This window comes from Sorghum bicolor, chromosome 10, assembly GCF_000003195.3.
Source record: "Sorghum bicolor cultivar BTx623 chromosome 10, Sorghum_bicolor_NCBIv3, whole genome shotgun sequence".
Taxonomy (NCBI): domain Eukaryota; kingdom Viridiplantae; phylum Streptophyta; class Magnoliopsida; order Poales; family Poaceae; genus Sorghum; species Sorghum bicolor.
Window position 1 is genome coordinate 57,334,244 of NC_012879.2, and position 26,288 is coordinate 57,360,531.

Genomic DNA, 26,288 nt, shown 5'->3' on the forward strand with positions numbered 1-26,288 from the left:
ATTCATCATCTTGTGACAAATTATGAGGAGAACATCTACCATCAAATTAGTAGCAAAAATAAACAATCAGATGCACAATAGACATATCGATTTACGTGAAAAAGCTCCTTGAGGTGAGGAGTAAAAACCACAGGACCAAACGGTCCACTCCAAGCTTCCACTATAATCAATAATGGGTACAAGGAGTCTTCTCTAGAGCATTTAGAGGATTACACTGGCAGCAACACATTCATCCAGTTACAACTTGACATCAACCACAACCACAACCATCTAATAAGAGAAATAACAGCAGCCAAAATAGAGAAGTTGTAGATTCTTTCTCCCTCGATAATCAGTTCATATCTCACAAATTACAGCTCCATCGTGCAAGAATTTTGGTAGACAAGTAGATCCATGAGTCCTCTAACCGCTTACCAAATTTCAGCTCAATCGGACATAGTTTGACCACCCAAACAAATCATCTACCAAAACTGCTCTATTCCAAAACTTGAATGACCCGAACTGACAAAACCCCTCTCAAATCTGGTGCTATACTCAACCAATTATTAAACCAACCTAACGGATCAAAGTACTCTAATTGAGGAATGAGCTCACCAAGTTTGGTGCCAATTCAACTAAGTTTGAGCCTCCAATCACTAACTTAAAGATGACCGGTTCAGAGCCCACCAAATCTAGACAGATTTGCTTCTCCTTCTTCCTCTCTTCTCTCAAGTTGTGTTGTTCTTGTGTTCTGCTCTCTCACCTCCGCTCTCACAGTAGTAGCTATCCATGAGAATGGAGGCTAGGGTTTTGATCAGATGGTGAGTCTGAAGGACTCATAAATAGGGAGCAAAAGGTCGTCAATTGGTTGCTCATGCTTTAAAATACCTGCCAATATAGATGAGGCAATGCTCTTCCTTTCTTTTTTTATTAGAGAGTAAAGAAATAAATAACAATGCAGAAAGAAGAATGACACTGTAATTCAACCTCCCATTCTAAACCACTATCCATTGAAGGATGAATTGATGGTGGGTTGTGTGTACATGCCCGATGGTTTCAAGTGTACATAATGCAAACTTCAGGTGCAAAGAAATGGAACACATCTGTTTTAAAAAGTGTGTTTTGAAGTGTGTATAGGGCTTGTTTTGTTTGCACCTCGGGAAAAAAATGTCTAGATAGAGCGTCACTTGTAGAATCGTATTGGTTGGTATCCTGAGCATGGATTTTACCCCCGTATCCTGAGCACCAAGGGCACTCACAATGCAAAACTCTATCACAGAGTCCAAGACAATTAATTACATATTATTTATGGTATTTTGCTTAAGTGGCAGCATATTTATTGAAGAAAGAGATAGAAAAAAATAAGACTCCAAGTCTTATTTAGACTATAAATCCACATTGTTCGAGGTAATAAATAACTTTAGACTCTATGATAGAGTCTGCATTGTGATGCCTTATGGCTCCAACACTCGTTTTTGAATGTGGAAGGTCATTAGGTGGAGGTGCTTAGCAATATTAGATGTCATCCGGTCCCTTTTGTCCAAAAAACATATCATGACGTCACATATTTATTTTACAAAATTTTGATTAGCCGCTGTTAGTTTTCTACATATAATCTGATGAACCAAAAATATCCAGCCAATATTATTTTTCTTTGATTTATATCCCTCTTTACAGAACAAAAATAATAAATCAATGGTATCAAATTATCAAATGGGTTTAAAAAATTATAAATTTGGAGATTGATGTGGAAGCATAGTATACAAGACAAGATTGTGTAAGGCCGGGGTTGGGCTGGGGCACATGAAGGAATGCTGGGCTGGACTTTGCACTGGGGCAGTTCTCTACGAAAAAGCTACAGTAGAGCTCAGGTTGGGCCCTGGCACATTGACGACTGAGCCTCGGATCGGACGGACCCAAATCCGACCCATCTCGCGACCCCTGAAGCCCGAGGACGGCAGCACCGTCCGATCCTGGATCCAACAGCCGAAACCCACCCTCCTGAAACCCTAGCGCCTTTATAACCTTCCCCATCCCGCGTTCTCCCATTTGATCCACCTCTCAAACCTACCCTTCCCGGCGGCGGCGGCGGCGGCGGCGCAGGAGCAGCAGCAGCACGCGAAGATGGTGAAGTTCCTCAAGCCCGGCAAGGCCGTGATCCTACTCCAGGGCCGGTTCGCCGGCAGGAAGGCGGTGATCGTGCGCGTGTTCGAGGAGGGCACCCGCGACCGCCCCTACGGCCACTGCCTCGTCGCCGGGCTCGCCAAGTACCCCAAGAAGGTGATCCGCAAGGACTCCGCCAAGAAGACGGCCAAGAAGTCGCGCGTCAAGTGCTTCATCAAGCTCGTCAACTTCACCCACCTCATGCCCACCCGCTACACCCTCGACGTCGACTTCAAGGACGTCGCCACCGGCGGGCCCGACGCGCTCTCCACCCGCGACAAGAAGGTCGCCGCCTGCAAGACCGCCAAGGCTCGCCTCGAGGAGAGGTTCAAGACAGGCAAGAACAGGTGGTTCTTTACCAAGCTCCGCTTCTAGATGCTTGGCGTCCCCAATAGTGCCTGCTTTAGTTGCCGATTTCTTGTATTGGACACTCTCTAAGCTTATCTCTGTTTTCGTATTACCATGAAGACTTCGTGTTTAGACCCGGGGCTCTCAGAGATAATTTTACTAAGATGTGCTATTGATGTGTTAAATGTTGTCATGGATAGATCTGGTTTTAATTTTGTTTGAAATCACGGCTTGCGTGTTCTTAAAATATTTGGTCTTGTCGGTGCCAGAGCTGCATCTTGTTACCGTTACACAACTGTTTATCAAGTATGGTCCTTTGTTTATACTTGAGTCAATGATTAATTATTATCTTACTTCAATATTAGGCGAATTGAGCTAGTGGCCGATGAATTGTTGAATGTTCAATTTATTTCTTCAGTATTCATTGGTTCATCAAATAGATGTCAACGAATATTGTTTAGTCTTATTTGTCCTGTTGATTAGTTAGTTGTTCAACTTCTAATGTTTGAACTGTCATAGCAGCCTAAGAAAGTAATATATTGCTGATAAATGTTATTAGACTTCCAGTGAAATTCTTTTTTTTTTTACTTTGATGTAGTAACAGCTTGCTTGGATTTGCCCACTGAAGTAGGCATTCATTTCAAGGATTTTGCTACATTTGGGTCATGTATGCCATTCTCTTTAATAAATATTTGACTCTGTTAAAAGAAAAAATTTTGGTGGTACTTGACACATTTGACTCCCTGTTTGGGTAGCCATTCCTTACCAAATATTGATGAGTAACATTACTGAAATTTTGATAAGTTTGAATTGAAACATTAGTGTATTGCAGGCTTCATTCTTGGTCCCTTGGCTTATTGATGAGCTGGTAGTTTTAGTTTTGTGTTTGTTTGTTGATCATGCTTGTTGCGTCTGGTTATCCTGTTTGGGTAGCCATTCCTTACCAAATATTGATGAGTAACATTACTGAAATTTTGATAAGTTTGAATTGAAACATTAGTGTATTGGAGGCTTCATTCTTGGTCCCTTGGCTTATTGATGAGCTGGTAGTTTTAGTTTTGTGTTTGTTTGTTGATCATGCTTGTTGCGTCTGGTTATCCTTTATTTACTCCTGGTATACTAGGAATTAGAAAATAAACTGGGTAGTAAAGCAAATGCATGCAACCCCCTGAAATTATTGGAGTTCCATATTTGGGTTGGTGATGTGTTAATGTTAACTGAATCACCTGGAATTTCTTATAATTTGTCATTTTGAATGCTGACACTTTATATTTTAGGATGGATGAACTATATTTGTTCTTTTGCTGCTGTTACTGCTGTAGTGTTTTATCTGCCTGTGTTAGTAAATTTATCATTGCACTTAATAGTGTAACACTTGCACATCAAATGTTTTGGATGGAAACTGTATTTACCAGCAGCTTAGGTGCTACAGTTCAGTCATCTGCCCAGCAGATCATTGATTTTGTGAAGATCGCCTTTTCTTTTTTGCTCATCAGAAATGTCAACAGATAGTTTCATCTTGTTCGGCTATTGAAATCTTAAAAGCAGGATAAACCACTCTTTTGCTGCTATGCGAGATCTGTATGCTGTTACTCTGATACAGACATGAAACAGCATAGGAAAGAAATAGCATGATTTTGTAGCATAGTAACATTGAAAAAATAGCAAGCGCAATGGTAATATGCTGTGGCTGATTGAAGTGCGGTTTTGGCAGCCATGGTACAGTATCTTGCTCTCACAAACACAGCAGCAGCCGCAGAACCGTCTTGATCAGCAGCTTCACAAGCAGCAGCCGCAGCAGCGCTGTCTTGATCAGCAGAGACGTGTGAGAGAGCACCGCAGAGACGTGAGATAGCACCTTCAAGTTTCCTGCTGCCTCTATTCTCAACTGCTATACATTAGGACTCGATAAATCACATGATATATAATTGTTAGGCCTTGTTTAGTTCTAAAAAAATTTGTAAAATTTTTTAGATTTCCCATCACATTAAATCTTTAGACGCATGCATGGAGTATTAAATATAGACGAAAATAAAAACTAATTGCACAGTTTGTACGAAATTGACGAGACGCATATTTTGAGACTAGTTAGTTCATGATTAGACAATATTTGTCAAATACAAACAAAAGTGCTATTATTTCTATTTTGCAAAAAATTTTGGAACTAAACAAGGCCTTAGCAAGAGGAATCATTGTTAGAGTAAGGGTTTTGCATTTGAGGTTTGCATTTGAGTAATTTGCCAAAAAGCTCCAAAAGAGGTATCCAACGGTTTTGCATTTGGAGTTTGCAATTTGGGCAACTTGACAAATGAGGGAGCAAACTTGGTAAAAATGCCAAGTTGTGGATGGCTTTGCAAACCCAATCGCGCGAGCAAAGTCACGCGCGAGGAGAGCGCGCGCGTCTGGAGACCTTCTATTTTTATCATTTGCCAAGTCCAAATGCCAATTCCTTTGGAGATGATTTATTTTTATCCTTTGTATTTTGTTATGGGAGTTTGCAAATAACAACAAATGTCAAGTCAATTTGCCAAAGCCTTTGGAGATGCTCTTAGCAAGCTATGGTTCTTGCCTTGAAAAGAGGAATCATTGTTAGCAAGAGGCTCCGAAATTTTGGGAACTAAAATAAAAAAATAGTGGAACAAAAGGGGAATCACTGTTAGCAAGCTGTGGTTCTTGCCTTGTAGGCTTCCAATAACAATACCAAGGGTACTTTTTAAGAAGGGAAGGGCCACATAAGAGGGGGCTGCTACAGTCCCTGGCTTTAGCCTGTTGGTCGATTGTATGATTTCCTTTTCTGAAAATAAACCAGCAAACCCTAGGCTCAGACTATTGGTCGATAGCATGAAACTCTGTTCGGATTGAAGAAAATATTTTGTCAGGACTGCATATAAGATTATGGTAGCTAGCTCCTGCTTATTGCTTCAGGAATCTATTTATTGAATTGGTTCTTTTATGCGCTAAGTGATTGTGCGGCTAATGCCTACATCTACCTTGAATTTAAGCTGCTGGAAACTAAGTCAGTGCTTTCTTTATTGTATGACTTGTGTGACTTTGGTATTTTTTGGGTCTAATTTTAGGAAAATCCAGGAAACTTCATTGTGCTGATCCTTGTGCTGGAAGATATGGAAGATTGATGCAGGTGTTTTGTATAGGAATATAAGTCTTAATAAAATAAGATAATATTTTTGTATTTTTAGTTTTGATCATTGTTAAAATGCCACAGGATATGTAAATTATGTGTAAATTATACAGGTCGAATTTTATGGGCTGAAAATTGTACTGGCTGCAATCATAAAAAATATTGAAAAAACAAAAATGAATAATGGGCCAGCCAGCAACAGCCAATAAATGTGTGGCCCATCAGCTATATTGACTTTAGTAAGCCAAATCTTATTTTGTGCCTTTTTTTTCCTACCATGTGAGTTGCTATCAGGGAGGAAGCCAGCAGTGTGGCTAGCGGGGCTCCAGCCCCCCCCCCCACCCCCCAACTGCGGAATCGGATCAGCTGACTTCAGTGCCAGCGACGGCTGGCTGCAGTCGCTGGAATCGGTCCGTCCACTCCCATCCCGACGGCTGCAAGGAGACGACCTACTGCATGGTCCTCGGCCCACGAAGAGACGGCCTGGTTGTGTCTTTTTTTCCTTTCGATACAGAGGTGTTTATTTGGCGCGGCTCCAGGCTTTTTTGGCGCCAGGTTACAACACTTGCTCATGTTTTGGCGGGAGCTGCCAGGGGAAGGCACAAAGAGATTGTCTCGTCATCCCGTCCTGCGTGCTCAAGTGTCGGCCGGCCATCGTCTTCCTCACGCATGTGCTTAGGTACCCAGGTGCTCAGATTCCAGATTCCATTTTACTCTGATTTGGTTCCTTTTGTCCTCCCTAGTGATTCATTCTATTATTTAGGGTTTGATTCAATGGAAGATCTGCATCATTGAGATGGAAAATCTGCATCAAAACTAAATTTGAATATTAAAGATGGAAGAGAAAAGGTGTGTTACACCATGACTATTCCTTTTTATCCATGAGATCCTATAGTTCTTAAGATTTGTACTTAGCATCAAATATAGTATCTTCTATAATCATTAATTTTTATTTGTAGAGAGTGTTTCATTCCTGATGCGTTACCTCAAGTTGGCATGGAATTCAATAACACAAATGAGGCCTGGATGTTTTGGGTTAGTTATGGAGGGAAAAAAAGGCTTTGAGGTTAGAAAAAGGTACACAAACAAAAGAAAGTCAGATGGAAAGATTACATCCTGCAGATTTGTTTGTGCAAATCAGGGTCATAGAGTGGAAGATAAAAGAAATCGTATAATAAAGTCTCCAAGAGCAGAAACTAGAACCGATTGTGGAGTTCTCATGAGTCTTGTACTGGACCGAGAGAAGGGAAATTATAAAGTGACCGATGTGATTTTGGAACACAATCATATCCTTCAGTTGCCACAAGCTTCACATTTGTTGGCGTCCCAGAGAAAAATCTCAGAGCTACAGGGTTTTGAAATTGAGACGGCTGACAACGCAGGAATTGGGCCCAAAGCTGCACATGAGTTGGCTTCCATCCAAGTTGGTGGCTCACATAATCTCAGCTACACTCTTCGAGACCACAAGAACTATTTAAGGGCCAAGCGCCAACGTGAGATGGCATATGGTCAAGCTGGAAGCATGCTTAGTTATTTTCAAGAAAAAATTGCCGAGAACCCATCATTCCAATATGCATTGCAAATGGACCGAGAAGAACAAATAGCTAACATTTTTTGGGTTGATGCTAAAATGCTCACTGACTATGCATATTTTGGTGATGTTGTCAGCTTTGATACTACTTTTGGAACAAACAAGGAGAGTAGGCCTTTTGGAGTATTTCTTGGGTTCAATCATTTTAGGCAGACTGTGGTTTTTGGTGTCGTTCTCATGTATGATGAGACATTTGAGTCCTTCAAATGGCTATTTGAGACCTTCCTAAACGCACATAATGGCAAGCAACCAAAAACAATCTATACTGACCAAGATGCAGCAATGGGAAAGGCTGTTAAGGAGGTCTTTTTAGAATCTTGGCATGGTCTATGTGTTTTTCATATTATGCAGAACGCTGTTAGGCATCTCGCTGAACGTGACGATGAAGAATCAGATACTCCTCCAAAAAGAAAGAAAAAAGACAAGGAAGAACCAAAAGAACCAAGTATTCTCGCAGATTTTAGTGCATGCATGTATGAGTACGAAGATGAAGAAACATTTCAAGAAGCATTTAACACTCTGAGGACAAAGGCCAACAAGCAAACTTGGTTGGATAGTATATATAAGTTTAGAGAACAATGGGCTGCTTGTTATATGACTAATGTGTACACATTAGGAATGAGGAGTACTCAATTGAGTGAGAGTTTTAATAGTGAGTTGAAGCGACATTTCAAATCAGATTTTGATATCATTCGATTCCTTAAGCATTTTGAAAGGGTTGTGGAAGATAAAAGAAATAATGAATTGCATGCTGAATTTGAATCAAGGAAAAAATTACCAAGAATTCAAATGAGGACACCTATGTTAGTCCAAGCTAGCAAGTTGTACACACCAATTATTTTTGAAGCTTTCCAATGTGAGTATGAGAGGTCTATGGCAGCATTCACCACACCATTGGAAGAGACAAATGAATATCTTGTAGCAATTGGGAGTTTTGATGAAAATTTTACCCTTGAGAAGGAGTACAAAGTTACTGGTGATCCCGCAGACCAAACAAGCACATGCAGTTGTGGGCAGTTCAATAGAATTGGAATATTGTGTGCTCATGCTCTAAAAGTTCTTGATTTGATGATATCAAGTCAATCCCAGAGCAATATATATTGAACCGATGGACTCGAGAGGCACGCAGTGGGATAGTACAAGACAACCAGGACAAAAACATAGCAGAGGATCCAAAATTAGATGCTAACAATTGCTACAAAGATATGACTCGCAAATTCCTCAATTTGGCACAACGAGCTGCGAGTCATCCACGGTGCGTCCAATTAGTCCACGAGGCACTTGACATGGTTAGCAAGCAAGTTGAAGAAGAAATCACTAGTAATCCTATTGCAGTGAATCCAATCAATGTTCCCACAAATGATTTGCCCCCAATTGATTTGTTGAGTACAGCAAGCCTAAAGAAAAAGGACGTCGAAACTAAAACCTCAAAGCGCAAAAGAGCTTGGTTTGAAAAGATGCGCAGAGTTCCAAAGAAGGGAGGTAATAAAAAAGAAGATGGTTCAAAGGTATGTGATAAACCAAAATATGGTTGATGCTTTTTTACTGTGCGTTCAAGGGATCATGCTCTGTTTAAATTCTTTTACTTGAAGGAACAAGAAACTGCAAAGAAGGGAGGTAAGAAAAAGGGAAAAAAAGTAGTAGTACAGGAAGCAGCAACAGCCCCAGTGCAAAATATTGATCCTACTACTTCTTTGCCCGTGGAAGAAATGTCTGCACCATTCATGGCCATCAACAGCTTCTCTCAGATACTGACAGTAATATTTGAAACTCAAACATCATTTTTTAAAACTATACATGGCCATCAATACATTATCTCAATTGTTTCTCTGAACCATGTCATTTGCAGGGGGCAATCACAAATGATGTTATTGCTGATTTCTAGTAGTATGGACATTTGTTTTTGGAGAATAGCTTTTGGACTGGTGGTGATGCTTTACAGATTGATGACCTTTTAGACCATATGGGAATTATGTAGCTTTTGGTTTTATGGTTAAATTGTAATGTTCGGTCAAGATATATTTTGTGTAGCTTCATATGCATTTGAACATCTATGTAGACTCTGAACTTAATCAACAATGCCTTGTGATGGCCTCACTGACATATATATGGCACAAGTATTCGGGGAACCAACTGATGGCCAATATGCATAACCCAATTATGGGAATTTTCATTCATTAAATCAGAACCATATATTTATCCATTTCGATTCTGGAAACATACAGGCACACACACTGCTTCCTAAAAGAAACTAGTACATTCTGATCACTTCCACATTCCAGCGGCAATCACACTAGAACACCTACAAGTCCTAAAAAACAGGGAATCAATCACAATCTTCATGTTCTTCTTGCCCACTTTAGCGTCCAGTGCAAGCATCGACTCAACATGTCATTGTTCAGTGAAGGCATCAGCGTTTAGTGCAAGCATCAGCATCCTGCAATAAAAAACAGAGGATGCAAAATCAGCATGTCTGAATGGAATGGACAGGGGCACCAGCGTGGTGCATAAATAGCAGGTCGGCAAGGGGCTCCTGCGCGTCGGCAGGGGCTTCGGCGCGGCGGGCGCGTCCTCCGGCAGCAGGCGGGGGCTCCGACGCGGGAGGCACGGGCTACGGCGTGGCGCAGGAGCTCCGGCGTGGTGGGCGTGTGCTCCGACGAGGCCGCGTCCTCCGGCGAGGGGTGGGGGCTCCGGACGGGACGACTTCGGCTCAGGACGGGATGGGGGAGGAGGATCCAGCGCGGCGGGCGAGTGCTCCAGCGACGCGCAGGGCATCGCGACTCGCGAGGGGCGCGTGCTCCGGCGGCGGCCTCTGGCTTGGTACAGCTGCTGGGAACGAACTAGAGACTGTGTGCTCTGGTGGGCTTAGATGGGCTGGACTCTCTGTAGCCTGCAACTAGATGGAAGCATATACAGCCAAACCGTTAGATGTAAATGAACGGTTCGATTTGGGTGACTGCAGCCAGCCATTGGTGGGACTGAAGTCAGCTGATCCGATTCCCCAACTGCTGCTGGGCTAGTGGAGTTTCTAGTGCTTCTCTTTTAATTTTAGACACAAATTTATAAGCTAAGATAGACTGAGATCTTTATTTTTTAGATAAATTTATGAATTTCATTATTTATTGATGTTTTTAATATAAGACTATTTTAAGCTAATATTTTTTCTATTACGATGGGTTATAGTAGAACTAAGTGGATGTAGCACTTTTGTTCAGCCCCCCTCCTAAATTTTTTTCTAGCTTCGTCCCTGGCTGCCATGTCAACTGCCACATGGCAAGGTCTAGTATTTTGTGATAATAAAAAAAACATCATATGCTTGTGATAATAAATATATAAACATGACATAATAAATTTATGATGGTGGCATTTTAATGTTTGAGTTTTTGTCAACTATTTGTATTTTACAAAATCAAATAACATATCTGTTGGAGCCTACTTTTTGATATACAAATTCTAAAATAGCCTTCACAATAAGAATAGCCAAGCTCTTGAAGTTGCTCAGAGAATGTGGACTTATCTTACTAGGAAACGAATAGCCAAAGAAATTTATGCATTTCCTAGAACTTGTTTTTGTACTGGGCCAAAATCGATCTAGGCCTTGTTTATTTACGAAAAGATTTTAGATTTCGCTGCTGTAACATTTTCGTTTGTCTGTGGCAAATATTGTTCAATTATGGACTAACTAGGATCAAAAGAATCGTCTCGCGATTTACAGGTAAACTGTGCAATTAGTTTTTATTTTCATATATATTTAATGTTTCATGAATGTGCCGAAAGATTTGATGTGGTGAAAAATCTTGAAAATTTTTTGGTTTTCGGGCTGAACTAAACAAGGCCCTAGCCAATTTCCCAATGGAGGAGCGCTCGCCAGGTGCATTGCGCGCCAGACTCGGTGGTGAATGGTGATCTATAAAAAACCAACTTTGACTTTTGTCCAGTTTTATTACTATAAACACATGCTATATATATGTGACCACGGACCACCCATAAAGCGGTTTAACAAAGATCAATCAGCTATCACGAATTCAATCAAGATCGATCCATCTGCACAACAATGGCATTGCTGGCTGATCTACAGCAGCGGAGCTACTCCAGGCTCAGCTTCTTCAGCTCTGGCACGCCAGGCCCCTCTCGGTTTCTCCAAGTCTGGCGCTCGCAGTCGCAAAACTCCTTTCATCTTAACGAGATGAACGTGATGGCTACGTTGGAATAATCTTTCAGTTGCGTCAAAATTACATGCGGTCCTAAATGAGTGGCTGGAACCGACAACGAAACAGTACGTATAACGTTCAAGGCACGTGCTCATTGTTTTCTACGATCTCCTCGGAATTGAGACTCAAAAAATCTCTCTTGAATTGACTGTGTATATGATTCGAGTATGCTAGTGCAATGCAATAGAAACGGCTACAACAAATAAAGCTAGGCACTTAGTAACGGCCTTGAAGTAAATGACTTCACATATGTAAAAAGGGCAAAACAGATTAAAAAATTGTGTCTCCATACATTGTAAGTTTTCATATCCCCCTTAACAAAGCTTTTTTTTTTCGAAAAATACTAGCATAAAATGTTAGGCAAATATATTAATATAGAAGAGGCTCCTAACAAAGCTAAGCATTTGGTAATTTTGTCGGAGGTGCTCATAAGCATAAAGTTTACGTATGTGTATTTATAGAGGGTGAGTGTGCATGCGTGTTGCAGGCGTCTGCATTGTAGTATGTAATTCTAAAAAAACCTCTAATATACATGGAAAACAGTAAAGAGTATAAAAGAATTCCTAATACAAATGTATAAGAGCAAATAAATTTATAAAAATAGTTAGGATAAATTAGAAATACATAAGATTCCTGACAGTAAAACTAGCAGGTTCCCGGAAGCGGCATACCGCATACCCCTTTAGCAGGTTCCCGGAACCGGCATAACCCATTTTGACTTTGTCCAGTTCTGCAGTGAAGTGTCAACACATGCTATATATATGTCACCACCCATAAACCCCTTGACAGAGAACAACCAGCTATCACGAATTCGATCAAGATCGATCCATCGATCTGCACAACAATGGCATTGCCTGCTGAGTACAGCAGCGAGGAGCTATTCAAGGCTCAGCTTCAGCTCTGGCACCAGGCCCTCTGCTTCTTCAAGCCTGTGGCGCTCTCGGTTGTGTTAGACCTCCGCATCCCGGATGCCATCCATCGCCTTGGTGGTGCCGCCACCCTTCCCCAGATAATGGCAGAGGCTGGGATCAACCTCTGTAAGCTCCGCGACCTGCGCCGCATCATGCGCGTGCTCATTCTCTCTGGCATCTTCAGCGTCAAGCAGGTAGCAACAACGGTGGCGTCAGACGGAGAAGGTCCGATCTACAAATTAACGACGGCGTCCAGCCTCCTCGTCAGCGACGAGAGCTTGACCAGCCAGCAGCAGCTGCTGCGTCCTTTTCTGTACCCGCAGCTCATGCTCACACCTTGCCGAGAATGCCCCGTGAGCAGGGGCCTACACGCGTGGTTCCGGCAGGATCAGCCGCAGCCGGCGGGTCTGTCCCCGTTCGCCCTGGCGTACAGCGGCCTGACGATCTGGGAAAGAGCAGAACGCGACGCCACCACCACGTTTCCGTTCGACGACGCCATGGCCTCCGACACAGCCTTTCTCATGCCAATCGTCCTCAAGGACTGTGGCGAGGTCTTCCATGGGCTAACCTCGCTTGTCGATGTTGCCGGCGGGCTCGGCGGGGCCGCTGCCACCATAAAGGCGGCATTCCCGGATATGAAGTGCACCGTGCTGGATCGCCCAGAGGTTGTCGCCAAAGCTCCCACTGACAACGGCGTGCAGTACGTTGTTGGTGATATTTTTCAAAGTATTCCACCGGCGAACGCTGTGTTCCTCAAGGTACGTACGTCACATTCTCCTGATATTGTGGATGCAAATTATTAAGCTCGATATTTAGCTATTCATTAAATTTGTTGAATGGTTCGTTGTTTGTTTCATCAGTGGATTCTTCACGACTGGAATGATGATGAGTGTGTCAAGATATTGAAGAACTGCAAAAAAGCAATACCTCCACGAGATGCGGGAGGGAAGATAATAATAATAGATATGGTGGTTGGATCTGAGCCGTCAGACATCAAACACTTAGAGACACAGGTTTTGCATGACATCATCATGATGAATTTGAATGGAATCGAGCGAGATGAGCAAGAGTGGAAGAAGATTTTCTTCGAGGCTGGATTCAAGGACTACAAAATTATACAACTTCTCGGTGTTCGTTCTATTATCGAGCTCTATCCTTGAAAGCTCGGTAAAGCCATCCAAAACAATAAGAGCATCGGAACATGCATCAGTTGTTGTCAACTGTTATTTCCTATATAGATAAAGTAAAATAGAATAAGTGGATCTCCTATAGATATGGAGGCATCCGGTCAGACCTTCTTGGACCTAAGTCCTATATTATATTATAGACAGAATTTTGCATACGTATAGTGCTGCCTCAAAGTGTAAACTGGCGAAAGACAAAATGAGTTTATCTTTTGTTATATTGTACTTGATAGTAATATTATAAATTTTGCATGCTCAGTGAAGCTATTACTACTTAGGGCACTCACAATGCAGACTTTATCATAAAGTCTAAAGTTATTTAATTATTACCTCGAAGAATGTGTACTTGGAGTCTAAATAAGACTTAGAGTCCTATTTTTTCTACCTCTTTCTTCAATAAATATGCTGCCACATCAGTAAAATACCATAAATAATATGTAATTAAATGTCTTGGACTCTAGGATAGAATCTTGCATTGTGAGTGCCCTTAGAAAACATTTCCATAAAAAGTTAGTAACACTAATGTTGTTGGAAAGCTCTCACAGTGCCATCTGGCCTCTCTCTCTCCCTTGCCAGCACTCTTTACCACGGAGCCTTCGTTAGCTACAAGGCCTTTCTCTCATACAAAGAAACCCTCGTGGCCCCATCTAAACCCCATTAGGCTGCGTTCGTTTAGTGTCTATTCCTGGCAGGAATCATTCCTGGTCAGGATTCGCTATGTAAATTGCACAAGGATTTTGAGCAGGAACGGTTCCAGGGCATGAATCCCTGCCAACCGAACGCAGCCTTAGTGTGAATTCGCTGCAGCTTAATTCCGACAACTGTGTCAACCCGACGAGGTTTACCCTCACTGGGACTACATGCATCTAATTCTTTGATATCCTTGGAAATGGTATAATGACGTTCTATCTTTCAAGATCCAAGGACAGCTACAAAATTGGCTAGCCATGGCGAACCCTCGAAGTCACCCCCACCCGAGATCACTGTGGGAGCACGCCAAAGTGTGCCCTCCCAAGTAGGAGACCCTAATGGCGACAAATGTGTAGTTAGATGTGGGGCGTCGAATGACCAGAATGCTTCCGAGTTTATATACAAATTATCCTAGTTAACTCTAGTGTAAAATGTAATTTTGCTATGGCCCTAGGTATGAACTATGGCCTTGTTCACTTCCCAAAAGTTTTGCAAAATTTTTCAAAAATTCCCCGTCACATCGAATTTTGTGGCACATGCATGGAGCATTAAATATAGATAAAAAATAACTAATTCCATAGTTTGTCTGTAATTTATGAAACGAATCTTTTGAACCTTGCTAGTTCATGATTGGACAATATTTGTCAATTACAAGCGAAAATGCTACAATGTTCATTTTGTCAATTTATGGACATTTACTCATGAATTTATTGTCTCCCCCTCGTGTTACGCTAGCTAGCGTTTCTTTCTCTCGTCCCTATGGGACACCCTTGGCCTTGACCCTGTTGTCTCCCAATGAGGGACTAGAGGCCACGTGAGATCCCCAAATTTGGCACCATCCTTGGAGATTGACCCCATCGTACCACCGAACAATTAACCCATGCCATGAAGGCCGTGAACTAGGCAACCTCCCACTAGAGATAGGACCCTCAGCTCAACCTCTGCCAAGGGGCAAACTATCCCCACCCAGAACTTAATCCCCTCCAAGCAAAGGGAACCCCAAGCCAGGCCTCATTGCTAGAGGCCCACCCCCAAGGGATGAATTGCCTGAAGGTGCACTCGACACCAAAGATGAAGGTGTCAACATTAAAGAGGAAGGCCTCACCACCCTAACTACCATATACGAAGATTTGAATGAAAAGATCGAGGAGCAATGTTGAAACCATAGAGAGGTAGGCATGGATCGATAGAATCAACTAGAAAAAGGCTAAGGTGCAAGAATAGCTGAGAAGGGTGGAGACAAGACTCGAAGAATAGAACCCCTAGCTAGACCCTAATGCTCCCAACAACCAGCCAACCACACCAACCCTGCAACCACTTCACTCCCATACTGAACCCCATCTTTTTACGCTTGTCCAATCACTATAGTGGCTAAGGAAGCTCTGACCTCCCATGTCATACATCCTGAAGTCCTCGCTATCCCAAATACTCTAAAATCAAAGATGGCCACCCTCCTACAAGCCCAAAAATCTCCCAAGATACGATAGCAACGCTGACCCCCATCAATTTATCTTTGAGCTACAAAGCCACCGTTGCAGCACCAAGCGATGACGAGGCTACCATGGCCAAGTCATTTGTCATCATATCCAAAAACATATCTGAAACTAATATGCCAACCTTTGACTCGGTTCCATCTTGTCATGGTTACACCACCTGGACAAACTTTGCTCCAACTTCAAGGTCATCAACATAGCCCTAGCCACCTAATGGACCTAATTCGCTACAAGCAAGTGGAAAGAGACTACAAGAATACAGGTGGAGATTCATTCATAGCTATAAATAGCCTGCAATCCGGACCATGTTCCTCCAAAATAGCAAGAAGACCGCAACAACCCCTCACAAAGCTTCATAATGTGATGGAGAAATACTACACAACTGATGCTGACTTCAAGACGAAGAGCAAGGCTCAAAGGTCCCAATTCGAGCCCTTGCTAGAACCATCTTAGATACCAATCCACCCATGTGTAGAAAGAGTGAATGCTAATGCCATAGAAAATAATCCACCCACTGCTCAGAAACATCAACAACTTGTGAAGGGACCTAATCCCACCAACAACAATAGTAAACCTAGGAGCAATCAGATGCTGCATGGGCAAACAAAAGAGCCATCCAAGATCTAGTGCCACTTCTATGGCCTAGGCAAGGGCCATCCCACCAAGCAATGCATCTTCTTCCTCAAGGGAAAAGAGTACAAAGATTCCCAATAGTCAAACTTAGTCCCAAAACCTATGAACCACACTCGAAGACCCTCCGCATACCCATCTAACACAGTCTACCACTACACACCCGTCAACTACAGGATACCCTTACAACACACTAGCCATCACTACTCAAACTATCCACCCTACCACTGACAATACCAAAATTACATGAACCCCCTTAGCCCCCATCTCCATGATTTCTAGCACCAAGCTAGATCACCCTCACAACCCTACACCATAACACATCCTGTGAACCCATCTAGCCCTAGCCCCACCACTACCACTGCCCCAGCCCTTGCAGCAGCAACAAGTCAAAATCGAACCCTCCACCCAAACAATCATCAATAACCCTACATCCACATTTTGGGTCATCTTCTCCATTAATTGTTGGGGTCCAATGAAGACCATGGGGACAAGCACCGGTTCAAAAAGGACCAAAGAAGAGTGCACCATGTAGCCACGGAGGGTTCGCCCAAAAACTCCCAATGGTCCCACATTCTCATCACCTTTGTTGGCAATGACATCAAGTTACCTTGACACCGATGCTATGATGAACGAAACCAACATCACCGGATGGACAATAACAAAGATACCTGTCAACACAGGGAGCTCCCCAGACATTCTATTCACATCGGCTTTCGACAACATGTAGCAACATTTTTAGAGGAGTCTAAAAACTATTTGTAGAGGTGGTTATTTTAGCACATCTATATGTGCGTCTCTAGAAATCAGTGATGCAGTTGTCTCTGGAAATTGATTTCTAGAGATCAGCCAAATTCCAGTTGTCTTTATAAATCATTTCCAAGAATTTTAAAAATGAGCCAAAAAACATCACGATAAGGCCACCAACTACACACTTGCTTGCACAAGTCATAACTCACAAAACCGAGATTCGAACTCACGACTTCTAACCTCAAAGTTGCTTCCGTACCACTGCACCTCAAAATCATGTGTTAATTTGGTTCTAAGACTATGGGTTGGGTTGACTCCATTCTAGTTTTTTAGGTTGGGTTTGTTCCAATTCGTATTTTGGATATTAGGTTTAGATTGTCCCTTATTTTCTATTTGGTTGGAGGAGAATGAACGGTGAGTTAGTTCCCTAGCACACAACCCATGCGTCAGTGTTCTTTCCATCGTCATGTGCTCACCATGTACTTTCTTCCTCCACAACTTGCCAGACTCCATGGCCACCCCTCATCTACACTCACTTTTGTGGCTCCCAGCACACGTTCATCGTGGTCCCTGCTCGCAAGTGCCGGTGTGGGCACTACTATGGTCCCCTTCTCACTCGGTCTAGTGCCACAGTCATGAGACTATGGATCCTGGTCATCGGTGCGCCCGTCATGGCTCCTAGCTTGGCCACGTGGCCGTCTACTCGCCCATACCAGTAATATGTTCACTTGTATGAAGTGTGTTGACCTCTATCCGCTCGATTTGGAGGAATAGAATCTAAGTGAAATACTCTTTGCAAGATGAACCTAACCACTATTCGTCAAAACCAAACACGACCAAAAAATGGATCCTACTCACCTCAACCCGTTTGAACTCCTGAAAATGTTTAAATGAGTGATACATTCTTTTTTTGTTCATCTTTGTAAATATTACGATATATACCAAAGGCTCTAAACAAATTTAAAAAAATTTTAGGTCTCCTCAAGTACTAGTCCAACCAAGCACACATGCCAGTGCCCTAGTGGCTAGCTGCAAGGGTGGAAACCAGCCCCGCACCTTACCTTGGCCTCCGGGAAGGTCGCGCCAAGGTTGTGCTTTGAAAAAAAGAAAAGTATGATAAAATTATTTATCGCTTTTAGTTTCTGTGTGGCAAATTTAACTTGATTAGTAGAAAATACATATAATATTTGTATCTTTAAATAAGTTTATTAAAAAACTAGATTCAAAGTTTTTGCAATGATACCAATTATGTAATATAAATATCAATATATTTAATATATATTTTATCAAATTATTTCTCAAAAAAAAAATTTATTTTGATATAAGGGAGCATCTAGTCCAACCAGCTATCTAGTTAGGCCTTGTTTATTTTGTGAAAAAAATCTGGCTTTGGCTATCTGTAACATTTTTATTTGTATTTGATAATTATTGTCAAATCACAGACTAACTAGACTCGAAAGATTCGTCTCGCAATTAGATAAACTATGTAATTAGTTTTTATTTTTATCTATATTTAATGCTACATGCATGCGTCCAAATATTCAATGTGATGAAAATTTTGAAAATTTTTGAGAACTAAGGCCTTATTTAGTTCGCGAAATTTTTTGACTTTGCTTACTGTAGCACTTTCGTTTGTATTAATTACGGACTAACTAGCTACACTTAAAAGATTCGTCTCATAAATTATAAATAAATTATGCAAATAGTTTTTATTTTTTGTATATTTAATATTCCATATATGTGTGATTTGATATGATAAGAAAACGGCGGACTACTGCTCTCCGGCTGCATACTCTCTGTAGCGCCGTTCTCTCTCCTTTTTCTTTCACGTGGTCATTGTTTTTTTCCTTTTCTTTTCACGTGCGTGGAGTACGTAATACGTACGTACATATTGCTTCCGTCCGCCGCAGGGTGTACCGTCGGCGTTGAGCGACCCGACGAATTGGCGACCGTCTCTGTCTTTGCGGCGATATTTGACCTGGCACTGGCAGGCATGCAGCAAAAGCAGCCCAAGTCATTTATGCTTGATGTGAAAAGATTTTTAGATTTTACTACTATAGTATTTTTGTTTGTTTGTGGCAATATTGTCTAATCAAAGACTAACTAGAAGTAAAAAATTCGTCTCGCGATTTACTGGTAAACTGTACAATTAGTTTTTATTTTCGTCTATATTTAATGTTTCATACATATACCGAAAGATTTGATATAACAGAAAATCTTAAAAACTTTTTAGTTTTTAAGTGAACTAAAACAAGCCCTCAAAATGTCTCTACCTATCACCCGTCCCCTCTACTAGCCTACAAGTCCACCCGCCTAGTAGGACCAAGCACCTAGGGCCTTGTTTACTTTCCAGAAAATTTTGTAAAATTTTTCATATTCCCCGTCACATCGAATCTTTAGACGCATGCATGGAGTATTAAATATAGACGAAAATAAAAACTAATTGCATAGTTTGGTCGAAATTGACGAGACGAATCTTTTGAGCCTACTTAGTCCATGATTGGACAATATTTGTCAAATACAAATAAAAATGCTACAGTGTCCATTTCCCAAAAATTTTCGGAACTAAACAAGGCCCTAGACCACTTGGCGACCGTCTCTAATTTCCAGGCGATTTTTGGCGAACTATAGACCCAAAAAAAAAATGTTTGACCCGGCAGGCACCTAGCAGCAGCATAGTCTTGGTCTTTGCTCCCCTTTGTTCTGACTGAGAATTATCTCTCTCTGGATATCACTCGCGCCCTACTAGTCTACCACAGTCCACCCGCCCAGGAGGACCAAGCACCACGAGGTATTAACAAATAAAGACCAGTCTCAATGTACGTTTTATGAGAGTGTTATTATACACATTAAATAGGGAGTCACATAAGCAAAATTACTGACTTGACAGGGTCATTAAATGAAGGAGTTTCATCAGATGAGAGAGGAGTTTCATCCCCATGAAACTCATATGGCTCGGTTACCTAGTTTATAGTCTTGATAACTGTGTCATAAAACTATGCATTGAGACTGGCCTAAGGATGTGATCTCTCAATTAGAGTTCATCAATTCCCACTTTGTTGCATGTGTTTTCGGAAGTACTCTCTCCATATCTAGACTAGATGACATTTAGAATAAATTTATGCTTAACAAGGAGTCATTAATTAGGGAATATTTTTCCCTATTTACCCCTATTAAATAGGGTTTCAGATGCATTATATATGAGAAAGTTCTCTAGTTCACATGGCTAGTGCATCATGGCATTGTTCATGAGGTCGGGTTCAATACCTGCCCAGCGCCAATTTTCTATTACCTGCTACATTTTGTTGCATGGCACACAATTTGATTTGGCTGGGTTAAATCGACGCATTAATCGCGGACGTACAGGAGTTGCTGGCCAGGGGGCATTCGTGTCCAAACATTTGGCCACGTTTGTAGAATGATAAAAAATGTGAAAACGGCCCAACATGCCAGAACATCATCTAATATAGGTACGGAAAGAGTACATGATTTTTATTGTTGATTTTTAGAGTTTCGTCATCCCCAATTGATGAAATTATCTTTTTATGTTGTTCATTATATAATACTACATCCGTTTCAAACTATAAGACGTTTTGTCTTTTCTAAATTGATACGTTGCTTTTATGATGTATCTAGACACATAGTATATATCTATGTGCATGACAAATATAAAATATCTAGAAAAGCCAAAATATCTTATAATTTAGAACAGATGGAGTATGTGCAAGCTTTTAACTATCATAATACAAACTTGATACTACATTTTGCGAGCTTTTCTTAATCCTCATTGGTCTGATTGATAATGTGTGAGAGCTTATAAATAATAATATATATTATCCATAGTATTACACTATATATATATAATTGGTTATTAATATTATCTATAGTATGTTTGGAAAAAAAATATTTTTAGTATTATACTCCCTCCAGTCTAGTTAAGTAGGTTAAGAGTCAAACTCTATATACAATCTTTGACTAATAATTTTTTAATAGCTCTTAATATTCTAATACTAACATGATACTATTAGATTTATAACGAATTATATTATCCAGTAGTAATCATAATTTAATAATCATAAACAATATAATATAAAATAAATGAGTATTTTTTGAGAAACAGGAGGGGTGCAAGCCCCTCTGAAATTTATTGAAGGCAAACAAATAGTACAAATGGTTCCGATCCACGAGACAAAGAAAGTCAAAGAAAAAATTAAGAAAATTACACATAAGCTTGCAGTCGTTGATCTATTTACGGATGAAATTTAGACTTTCCTTGTAGAACTACGAAAGCAAATTCTTTCTTGAATATGCTCTTGCAGGCTAAAGTAGAAGGTGCCTCACCCTCAAAGATTAGCATTGTTCTGCACCATCCAAATCGTCCAACACATGGTAACGACAATTTCCATAAAGAAAGGGAGATGAAGCTGCAACTTGAAGGCTTATAATGACTTCGACCTCAGAAGAGTTGGGTACCTGGATCTGTAAACTGGACCAGCAAGTCACCATAAAAGCAAACTAATAATACAACTAAATGTTTGCACTATAAGTTAAGTGATTAGAATTTATCTCTGAGACATCTTTTTTTTTTTTCTTATTTGTCCTTACAACACTTTCATTTGAGTCCACCATTATCTATATATACGTGTCCAGTTTGGTGTTTGTATAAGAGCTAAACTATCATATCTCTTCTATCTTCTCTTCTCTACATCAGTATTAATTTGAGACAAAACAAATGACTGATTAAATCTATTGTTCAGAGTTTAAAAAAAAATCTATTGTTCAGAAGTCATTATTATAAAAAGACCGACTCATGAGAAGGGCGCCACGCCGCCCTGCGTCCGCATCAGCGCACGCCACAACGCCCACCTCGGGAGACACCGCACGTGGGCTTGCCAGCTTTGACCAGCTACTAGAGAGCTCCGACAAAAAAAAGGGCCTGTTTGCCAAGGCCTCGTTCACCCAAAAACTAATTTTTTTTCAAAATTTTTGATCATATCCAATTTTACAACATATGCATGAAGCATGAAGTGTTAAATATAAATAAAAATAAAAACTAATTACATAATTTGCCTATCAATTGCAAGACGAATCTTTTAAATATAGTTATTCTATAATTGGACAATATTTATCAAATAAAAATAAAATTATTACAATATCAAAATCTAAAAACTTTTTGGATCTAAACAAGACCTAAATTTTAGTAAGACCTTATTTAGTTTTAACTAAAATCCAAAAACTTTTCGTGATTTTTCATCACATCGAATCTCGAGGTACATGCATTGACCATTAAATATAAAAATAAAAAATAACTAATTATATAATTTGCCTATGATTTACAAGACGAGAATTTATTGAGTCTAGTCAATCTATGGTTGAACAATAATTATTAAATACAAATAAAAGTGCTACAGTAATAAAAACTTTTCATCGCAGAAACTAAACAAGACCTAAACTTCATTTTAGTAGCTAAAGTTCTAAACATACCGACTAAAAATAAGCTTCTAAACATACCGACTAAAAATAAGCTAAAATAGTTTAATCGCATTAGTCACTCCAAAGTATCTAAAATTTAGCAAAGGAACTAAATAGGACCTAAATATTCTTATATATACAGTAACAGAGGACAAAAAAACGATATGACAAAGTCAAAATATCCTTCATTAAAATGGTTGTTTATACACGAGACGTTGGCCCTCTTGATGCTAAGCACAAAATGCATAAGTAAAAACATTTAGGATAAGGACGGTGCTATTTAACGCACGGCCGTGGTTACAGCTTGCTTTCTCTTCTCCCGTTGCCGCTATGGTCATACTTGCCGACAAGTACCACCGTGGGGTCTCTGTCCTAATCTAGCCGGACTATTTCTACTAGCAACCGTAATTCAAAAGACTCGTTCGTCCTTTAGCTAGCTAGGTAGTGCTATAGATAAAAGGTTCAATATTTATTTTTAGTTTTTTCCAACAACAAGACCTAAAAAACATCACTCTCTTCAAATGGATCTCAAAAAAATAGAACACCTAAATTTAGATTATGCCTCTTCTGATATCTAGAATGAGTCTAAAATAAGTCTTCCATATAGGTACTCTATTGGAGGCTATAGTTATTGTGTCGAAGACCTATTTTGGATTTGGATTTTCGCAATGAGTCTCCTGTTGGAGATAGCCTTAGGGCCCCTAAAGTGCCCTGCCAACCGTTCCCACCCTCTAGTCCGTCTTCCTCCTTCCAAACCACTTCTCTTCTAAACCCGCTAGAGTTAGGGGAAGATAAGATGGAGAGAGAATGGAAAAGCTCATTGGAACCTTAACATGCATATCCAGGAGGACAAGGAGAACACACCTCACCGTTGTTATCGCCGCCTAAACTATGCCCTGTTTAGATTGGGGATGGAAATTTTTTGGGTGTCACATCAGATGTGTCGGAAGGATGTCGGGAGGGGTTTTTAGAAACTAATAAAAAAACAAATTACATAGCTCGTCTGGAAACGGCAAGACAAATCTATTAAGTATAATTAATCTGTCATTAGCACATGTGGGTTACTGTAGCACTTAAGGCTAATCATGGACTAACTAGGCTTAAAAGATTCGTCTCGTGATTTTCAACCAAACTGTATAATTAGTTTATGTTTTTATCAACATTTAAAATTCCATGCATGTGTCTAAAGATTCGATAGAATGAATGAAAAAATTTTAGGTGGGGACTAAACAAGGCCTTATGTGCACGTGGAGAGAGAGAAGAGAGATGAGTCATGTGCGTGTCAGGAGGAACCCATCACCAGAGTTGCAGCACAACCACTAGAGTCGACCGTGTGGCTAGAGTCAGGCATCCAAGAAGGGGTGATGGGGGAGACGGTCGTGTGCTGCGCCTTAAAATGGACGGCAGTTATAAAGTCATTACCTTAGGATATAAATAGTCTCTTAGAAAACTACAAGTGAAAAGACCATTTCAATTGATGTCATCGCGAGCGGAAATATTCATGCCAACTCAATTAGGCCTTGTTCGTTTCATCGGGATTTAAGGCATAGAACAATTCCCAGCTGGATTGGTTCACAAATTTGTATAAGATTCATCAGCTGGAACAATTCCTGATCCCATTCCACCCTAAACGAACGGGGCCTTAGATGATCGGGTCTTTCAGTGATCAATTGCATGTATTATCCTAGGTCAGACCACGCGTCGCCTAAGAAAGACCCAACCAATTCAGGTGGGGGGAGTGAAAATGTAAAACATACTCTTTCTAGATTAACTTTGTTATTGTATAGTCCTTCAGTCAAGACAATTATGTTTATGATTGCCCCCCAAAGACTCGAACTGAGTTAAAGCACTAGGTAACATATTTCAAGATACTCTTTATTTGATAAACTCTGTTACATTTCTTCCTCAGGTGTATGATAACTAAAGCTTATCAAAAACTACTTTGAGTGCAATAACAAAGACTACATCGTCAACAATGACCCTCGATATGTCATCAAGGGCTACCTCGAGTTGGTCATGCCGCCTTTGGTACTTCATCATGCTACCTCCACCTATGTCGACATGCCGCCTCTGACTACATCGTCGGCAGCAACCCTCGAATACGTCCTTAGGGCTACCTCGAGTTGGTCACGCCGCTTCTGGTTACGTCAACACGCCAACTCCGATTACATCAACAACATTGACCCTTGGATATGTCCTCGAGGGCTACCTCGAGTCGGTCACACTACTTCTAGCTACAAGTCGCCAATGACCACTCGAATAGGCCTTCGATAGGTCACTTCAAGCCAATGATGCCAATACCAATCTCGACTACTCGAGTACGTCTTCAATATGATCCCTCGAGGCGATCACATCACCATCAATGATCAGGGTCTGCCGGAATTCTCCTTCACGAGTGCAACAGTATGGGCGGGGGAACAACACAGAGCAAATTCCCTGTCTCATCCATCCTTTTATTCCAATAAGGCCTTGTTTACTTTCCAAAAAATTTTGCAAAATTTTTCACATTTCCTGTCACATCGAATCTTTAAACGCATGCATAGAGTATTAAATATAGACGAAAATAAAAACTAATTGCACAGTTTAGTCGGAATTGACGAGACGAATCTTTTAAGTCTAGTTAGTCCATGATTGGACAATATTTGTCAAATACAAACGAAAGTGCTACAGTGTCGATTTCCCAAAATTTTTCGGAACTAAACAAGGCCTAAGACTTAATGATGTGCGGCAGCCAAGGTCTACACATGCACATAAGCACCTAGGGAGTTAGAGCCAGGTGTGCGAGACGCTGTCACCCGAATAAACTGTCAGCACTTGAGAATCGAAATCTTCACCTAAGCAGATTACAAAACCACCTCGGTACTTGAGGGTGGTTAACGCCATCAATCTAAAGACCTCAGCACCTAAGAAATGTTAATCAATACCTATGATACTCAAGGATTATAGGGCGTTGCAGCACCCTAAGGACGGAGCTACATGATTAGCTTGTCATTAAGTCCTATGATGGCTACTGTCAGATATATGGGCCCAGCCGGGGTACCTTCACCGCATGTATATTTGACCCATGCCTGTCTACTATGCTAGAGACGACAAGAGATGAGGCATATGGAGGCCACACGAATCTACTAGTTTCGAGGACGAGGCATAGCAATATATATCTAGAAACTGTTTCCATGTAGTAGATTTCCTTATAACAAACTAGGAAAGCAACATGTAAGCCGATCGGGATTCTGTCTCTGATTCCACCCCCTAGACTATATAGAGAGGGGTGGGGGAGCCCCAATCGGCACCAAAAAATTTGAACTTCAAACATATAGATTACATTCTAATAAATTCAGTTTGGTATATAAAAATCCAACATTAAAAAACAGTATTGTGTAGGTTAATATTTCGATACATATAAATACTTATCAATAATTAAATTAGAATATATAAAATAGCGAATCATTCGAAGTCTATAAACACGTTACAAAGACTGCGAACACATATATATAATGTTTGCCCGATTAGGTCAATGTTACAATCAAAGTGTATATAAATAATACTCCCTCCATCCCAAATTGTAAGTCGTTTGACTTTTTTTACCCCAAGTTTGACTACTCGTCTTATTCAAAAAATTTATGCAAATATAGTCAAATTTAAGTCATTCTTGAAGAACTTTTATTAATAAACCAATACACAACAAAAAAACAAATGATATTTTGTACAAAACTTTAAATAAGACGAG

General features: G+C 40.6%; 2 protein-coding genes across 2 annotated transcripts; both read left to right on the forward strand.

The window, feature by feature from the left end:
• Positions 2,021–2,813, forward strand: LOC8083289 (60S ribosomal protein L27-3). The gene has a single exon (XM_002437405.2). The coding sequence runs from the start codon at positions 2,104–2,106 to the stop codon at positions 2,515–2,517; it is 414 nt and encodes a 137-aa protein (XP_002437450.1). The 5' UTR covers positions 2,021–2,103; the 3' UTR covers positions 2,518–2,813.
• On the forward strand, positions 12,221–13,784 carry LOC8061618 (5-pentadecatrienyl resorcinol O-methyltransferase-like). The gene is made up of 2 exons (XM_002437407.2): positions 12,221–13,100; positions 13,203–13,784. Exons 1-2 carry the CDS (start codon positions 12,276–12,278, stop codon positions 13,500–13,502), a joined length of 1,125 nt encoding a protein of 374 aa, XP_002437452.1. The 5' UTR covers positions 12,221–12,275; the 3' UTR covers positions 13,503–13,784.

What these genes read in the sequence shown, in the direction of transcription:
- LOC8083289 (XM_002437405.2), top strand. Translation starts at nt 2,104, where the DNA reads ATGGTGAAGTTCCTCAAGCCCGGCAAGGCCGTGATCCTACTCCAGGGC.
- LOC8061618 (XM_002437407.2), top strand. Translation starts at nt 12,276, where the DNA reads ATGGCATTGCCTGCTGAGTACAGCAGCGAGGAGCTATTCAAGGCTCAG. An exon ending in CGAACGCTGTGTTCCTCAAG is followed by an intron (nt 13,101 to 13,202) that starts GTACGTACGTCA and finishes TTGTTTCATCAG; the next exon opens with TGGATTCTTCACGACTGGAA.